General features: G+C 29.7%; 1 protein-coding gene across 1 annotated transcript; it reads right to left on the reverse strand.

Annotated features, from left to right (window-relative positions):
* Nucleotides 1-528: 528 nt before the first annotated feature.
* Nucleotides 529-5,049, reverse strand: LOC145138877 (SNARE associated Golgi protein family). The gene is made up of 5 exons (XM_079072893.1): nt 4,601-5,049; nt 3,609-3,862; nt 3,296-3,532; nt 2,438-2,655; nt 529-1,029 (listed from the first exon to the last, which is right to left on the reverse strand). The coding sequence occupies exons 2-5, from the start codon at nt 3,852-3,854 to the stop codon at nt 768-770; spliced, it is 963 nt and encodes a 320-aa protein (XP_078929019.1). The 5' UTR covers nt 3,855-3,862; nt 4,601-5,049; the 3' UTR covers nt 529-767.
* Nucleotides 5,050-6,526: the final 1,477 nt, after the last annotated feature.

Below are 6,526 nucleotides of genomic sequence, written 5' to 3' on the forward strand. Positions count from 1 at the left end.
TAGAACTTATTTTTTATCAAAAAAAAACTAAAAATACAGAAATTCATAACTTTTTATCCTTTTTCCAATGATATCAAATTCGAATTTCTTTTTTTTTACGTCAAATTCATAGTGTGAATCTTTGAAAATTCACAATGTGAATCCGAAAAATATTTTTGACATTCACAATGTTAATATATGAATTTAGATATTTTTAGAATTTTTTTTCGATAAAGAATAAACTCTTGAAATTGAAAAAAAGATTTGGTTACTTGAAGAACCAATAATTATGGTTCTCTATTGAACTTTTCCATATATATATATATATATATATATATATATATATATATATATATATATATATATATATATACACCGAAGTCTCAAAACAAAATTATAATAAAAATGACTTTTTCTAGTTGCTTTAAAAATCACTATAAATTACTTGTGATCAAACAATATCTAAAAAAAACTCACTAAAACTACATTTTTCAAGAGAGTAACAAAAAAAAAAAACCTTGACCAAAAACTTGAAAAAACACCAACGCATCAAAAACAGCCAATTACATTCCATTCGACAAAACAAACAGCTTTTTTTCATTCCAATTTCATTTCCATCATATACCAAAGACAGATAGAAGTGTATACCTTGATCTTAAAACTATATAGTAGTATTCATTCTCCTCCGTTCTTATTTTCCATCCGCAATTGGTTAATTACAAGAAAGCCCCCATCATGTCAGTAATTTACACACTACCACTCTATATCACTCACCTACAAATTTTAAGCTATGATGAACCCAAATGTAACCCAAACCCAAACTGCTTTTGTCTCTCAAGTGGAAGTTTTTCAAGCTCTATATTATTACCATCTGTTTCCTTGTTTTCTTCTTCAATTTCAAGTTCTTTTAGAGCCTTTTTAGCATAAACTGTAAAACCAATAGTCATTGCAACTGCAATGATTAAGGAGATGGCGTTGTATATAATTTCTAATGGAGTCAACGTATGGTTTCTGTACTGCACATCTGCCAATGTCCGTATTAATCGCCCACTGCATAAATATTTCAAGTGTTATAAAAATAAAAAAAATAAAATAAGTATAACATAGGTCTCTAATTGCAAGAAATAGCAATGTACTTTCAGTTTTTTTTTTTTTTTGTGTTATAGCATCTCAAAAAAAAAAAAACTTTATATTTTGTGTTTTTTCCGGATTAAACTTCAACTTTATTTTTTGCCTTAAAAAGACCTTGTACATTTTCATTTTTTCCGAAAAAGCACTCAACTTTGTATTTTTTTTTTCTGAAAAAAACCCTCAACCTTCTAAATGCTTCCAAATAAACCCTCAACCTTTTTAATTTTTCTCGAAAAAACCCTCGTATTTTACAAATTTTTTTGGAAAAAAATGACTAAAAGGGCTAGATCGGAAAAATGAAAAAATACAAGGTCTTTTTTAGACAAAATAAAATTGGGGTTTAATCTGGAAAACACACAAAATATAAGGTCTTTTTTGAGATTAACCCTTCTTTTTATTACAGCATTGTACTTTTGGGTTTTTTTTTCTTATTAAACCTTTTTATTTGAAAATTCTAGCAATTATAGCATTGTTTTTTTACTTTTTTTCTTATTAAGCCTTTTTATTTGAAAAATCTAGCAATCTAGTAATTATAGCATTGTAATTTTTTAATTTTTTTTTTCTTATTAAGCCTTTCTTTTTCTTACTAAGCCTTTTTAATTATATCAGTGAAGATTGCTTTTTATATTGATGATGTTGCTAATAGACTTTTGGAAATACAATATTGTAATAAAAAGAAATGAGAGTAGGATGCTAGAATAAACAAATCACTGAAAGTAGATTGTTTGCATTTAACCCTAAAATTAAAGGGCTAAATGGAAAGAAATGGCATACTTCGATTTATTTATGTATTGCAGCATTCTACTTTGCTTCTTTTTTTTTTCTATTACTGCATTGTACATTCAGTTGTTTTCTTATGAAGGCATTGCATTTTTAAAAAAATTACAAATTATAGCATTCGACTGTTATTTTTTTTTTCTTATTAGGACATTGTATTTTGAAAAATCCAATAGCAGTGAGAATTGCTTCTATGTTAGATGACATTGCTATAATTTGGATGATTTTTCAAGATACAATGTTGTAATATGAAAAAGTTAACGACAATAAGACAAAAAAAAAAATTGTGCAGTAAAAAATGATAAATTAAAGGGATAAATGCAATAAACAGAAACATGCTTTCATTTACTTATGCATTATAGCATTCTGCTTTCATTTCTTTCTATCATACATTTATACCATTATTGCACTTTGAAAATTCTACCCAATTATACCATTGGAAAAATGCTGTAATAGGATGTTATAATAAAGAATTAATGAAAGTACATTGGGCTTATAAGTTATAATTAAACAAGTGTTATAGAAATAGAGATGGATATGGATTTATTACCTATAGATATAAATGAAGGCTTCTGGAATCATTCCTGCAATAGATCCAGAAAGATAAGGCCAAAATCTCATGTTTGTGACTACAATTGCATAGTTGAAGATTGTGTAAGGAAATGGTGAAATCCTGAAGAGTGCAACAACTCGAAATTGCTGAAATCCATTTCCTTCTCCAGCCAATCTAATCATGGCAGCTGTCTGTGGCCATTTCTTCAACCATTGCTGCAAATTACATAACACAAATTTAAACAAAAAAAACTCAAACCTTTTGAAAGAAATATATGCTAATAATATATAAACAAATAGAAGTAGATTGCTAAATCTTAAAGACCCCGTTTTGGCAAGTTTTCAGTCATAATTTCCTTTTTTACCCATTCGTAATCAATACTTATAATTAGGAAATCCGATTGTGATCCATATAATGTCCTAATAAAAAAATAAAAATAAAAATAAAACTACAACGGTTTAGTCTATGTTTGGCGTACTAGCTGAAAAGCTAGTTGATAGCTAAAAAGCTAGTTGTTAGCTGAAAAGCTAGTTGTTAGCTGAAAAGCTAGCTGATAAAAATGACATTTGGTAAACACTAGCAGGAAGATATATAATGACATAAAAGGGCATTTAGAAACATGTTATATTTACAATTAATTAAGGGTATATTTGGAACATATTAAAAAAACTACTGAAAAACTAGTCTAAGTAGCTTTTAAGCTACTTTTTGGCTTGTCAAACATTACAGCTTAAAAAAGCTCGAAAAATAAGCTAGCTGTCATCACAATGTCATGTCTTGCATTTATCCCTTTTTTGGTAAGTTGTTTATATTTAAGGGGGGTATTTTAGTCATTTGATGAATGATTCAACTTACATGGATACGATCACGGAAGAGTAGACCAATAAGATATGGTAAAATCATCCCAATAGTTGTTCCAACCATTATTATCACAAATCCAATTCCATAACCAAATATCATCCCTGCAAGCCACATCGAAGGCCCAGAAGGAATCAACAAAGCCGGGAAAAATGCCAAAGAAGCTACAAGAATCAGTGCAAGCACAGGGCGACCAAACGCAGTAGCCTCCCATTGCAACATTGGTAAAAGAACCTACACAAAACCAAAATGACAAAAATACCCTTCCAACAACAATAGTAGAACAATTTGAGGGTAATATATTATATACCTTCTCAAAAAGAAATGGCACGCCCCATTTCAAGAAAACAAGTGATAAAATAATAGCAATAATGGACAAAGTGATAGCTTTGATCCACCATTTGAATCGTGTGTCTCTATTTTCAGTTTGAAGTTGCAAGATATCAGCTTCTGTTGTCCTTTCATTTGATATAACCAATCTCACGTGTTCACTATCTTCCATTGAAAGATTTCCATTAGTTGCCATGTGTTTTGTAATATCCACTTGTGATGGCATCTCTAGATCTATTAAATGGAACAAGATATATGTTCAACCATTAATAATCATGATTTGAATAATGGTGTAATAGAAAGAAATGGAAGCATAATAGTATAATAAACAAATATTTACTAACAGATTGATTCCATAAAGATTTCATGTTACTTCCGATGATATAGTGTAATTTAAATTCTGTTATAACCAAATTGTCAAATTTTCAAAAGAGTTTTACTCAAACATCTTAAAATCCTTGAGTTCATAAGTGTTCTTGGATGGAGTCCCAAACGCAACCAAAAAATTAAACTCGCATATGTCGCCTGAATAAACTTGTTTTGATGTTGCAGATTGTATACTGGTTCTTGTTTTAAGGTAACAGAACATTTCAAAACGAAAACTCATCGTATCTAATTGTAGATAAGAAATGGAAAGTTCCGATTTCGAAAATCAAAAGTAGATTTAACCTCGATAAGTAAAAGTTTTGCTTTAAGGTATCAGGGACTCCACCCAAATTCGCTAAAACTTTGCCCTAGTTTATAAAATCCTTCCCTTATTAAGCATGAAATCAGTGAACTAAACCCAAATCGCAGCTTAGCTTCATGCACGAAAAGATACTGCATCAATTAGAAGGGAAAACGAGAAAAAAAATGTGGAATCGGATTCTTTTCTAAGGTTACATGAAGTCTGAATGATCCATCCAAAAGAATTGCCAAAAGATCAATTAAACATAGAGACGAAATGAATAAAAGGGTTTTGCGAACACTTACAATCAGGCGGTGAACGTGGAAGCGTTGCGCCGTTGCCTGAGCAGAAGAACACCGGCAACTTTTTTTACTTTATCGCTGTCTCTTTCCCTTCAAAATTTCTTGGGGTTTGAGGGATCTTTTTAGTAATTAGGGATGGTTGTAGGTGTATCAGAGAGAGAAAGAAAAGAGGGTTATCATGGTTTGCTTTTGATTTTACTGAAAAAGGTGGTTCATCATAGCCTCATAGGGTGGCTTCCTTGTAATCTAGTTTAGGGAGTAGTTTGAAATTTGAATATTGGATGTATCGTCAAGAAAGTGTAAACCAGTACGCCATTTAAGAAGAATATGCCATTATCTTTCTTCATTCTTCTTAGTTGTATAGTATTTGATCACAAAATATTTTATGAGAATTAATCAAATACTTGTATGACTTGGATTCTTGGAAAAGAACCTTCTATGTTTTTGACCAACTGCCTACCGACTCCTCAGATTTCCCAAGTAAATCACGCCTTAATCTTATAACATGCCAAAGTTGTAGTTCAAAATGGCTTCAAAATGTATTTCCTATGTTCCTTTTTCAATTATAACTTTGAGTTTCATTTACAAGTATTTTTCAACTAAAGAAGCATGATGTACATATGAATTAAGTCATTAACTAATATTTGTATTAAAACATATGTTTTGCCGGAATAAGGTATTATATTTTAAGTATAGTTGTTTACGGGGTGTTTGAAATTATTTTTAAGCTTAAATTTTTTTTTATAAAAGTTCTTTTTGATTTTAGGTTTTAGGTTTTAATGAGGCAAAAGCCAAAAGTTATTTTTGGAAAATGTTTGAGTTGTATTTATTGACCTTTGAGTGTAATTTAGCTTTTAAAATGTTAAAAGTCATATTTTCATGACTTTTAAAAACTCTGTCTTTTTCTTCTTTACAAAAAGTTAATTTTAAAAAAAAATGTATTTCCTAAACATCTTTTGATATTTTTTACTTTTTGAAAAAATTAAAAAAAAAAATCATTTCAAAAGTAATCTCTAACACCCTCATATCATATTTAAAGCCAATCTATCTCCTATATAGACATGAAAAAAAATGATTGGTTTCAAACCAATTAAAAGAATGAGACTTGAAAAAAAAAAAAAAAAAAAAAAAAAAAAAAAAAAAAAACTTGTCCGTCCAAAAAATAGTTGGCCATTTTATGGGTCTAAAAAACACTAAAAGCCCAAGTTTATAACATAAATTTTTTTTGTATTAATTATATATTTTCCAACTTATTTTCTTTTTTCATTAAATTTTAATGTGGCATTTTAAATTTTAGTATATCATTTTAGTGTATATATTTGTAATAGAGAACCTAAAATCGAATCCAAAAAACCGAAAACACCAAAACTGGACCAGAAAAGACACACAAATACCACGAGACCGAACCGAAAAAGATCAAGTTTGGTCCTAAAAAGAATAGATCAAAAAAAGACCGGTCTGAATAAGACCGAACAAAAAAACCATTCGACACCGGTTAGAAAAAGGCATGGACCGATCTGAAACCGGTTCCAAAAAAATTAGATGGTTTTCATACTGATCTGAGACCGGTTCGGGACTACCAATATGCAAGTTTTCCCCATATATTTGTTGGGTTTTATTACATCTATACATACAAGATCGCAGCGGAATAAACAACTAAATTCATATGTATACACGCACCCTTGGATTTAGGTTTTACTAATTATAGCAACCTACTTTTATAATTAACTAAAGAAGGATAAAAACACTAACCTCTTGATCTTTTGATTGAGACCATGTGATTGTCAGCTCTTGCAAAGGATGAAGGACCTAATGGAGAATCCATCTAATGTAGTTAGACCCAAGGCTCCAAGAAGCACAACAAGAAAAACCCTTTCGGAAAGGAATTTCGAAATTTCTATATCCTAAGAGAGAGAATATAAATTTCAA

This window comes from Lactuca virosa, chromosome 9, assembly GCF_052849685.1.
Source record: "Lactuca virosa cultivar CGN04683 chromosome 9, Lactuca_virosa_CGN04683_v6, whole genome shotgun sequence".
Classification (NCBI taxonomy): domain Eukaryota; kingdom Viridiplantae; phylum Streptophyta; class Magnoliopsida; order Asterales; family Asteraceae; genus Lactuca; species Lactuca virosa.

Coding starts and splice junctions, on each gene's coding strand:
- LOC145138877 (XM_079072893.1), bottom strand. CDS start 3,854: ATGCCATCACAAGTGGATATTACAAAACACATGGCAACTAATGGAAAT. Junction 3,533..3,608: donor TGCCATTTCTTTTTGAGAAG/GTATATAATATA, acceptor GGTTTTGTGTAG/GTTCTTTTACCAATGTTGCA. Junction 2,656..3,295: donor TCTTCCGTGATCGTATCCAT/GTAAGTTGAATC, acceptor TGTAATTTGCAG/CAATGGTTGAAGAAATGGCC.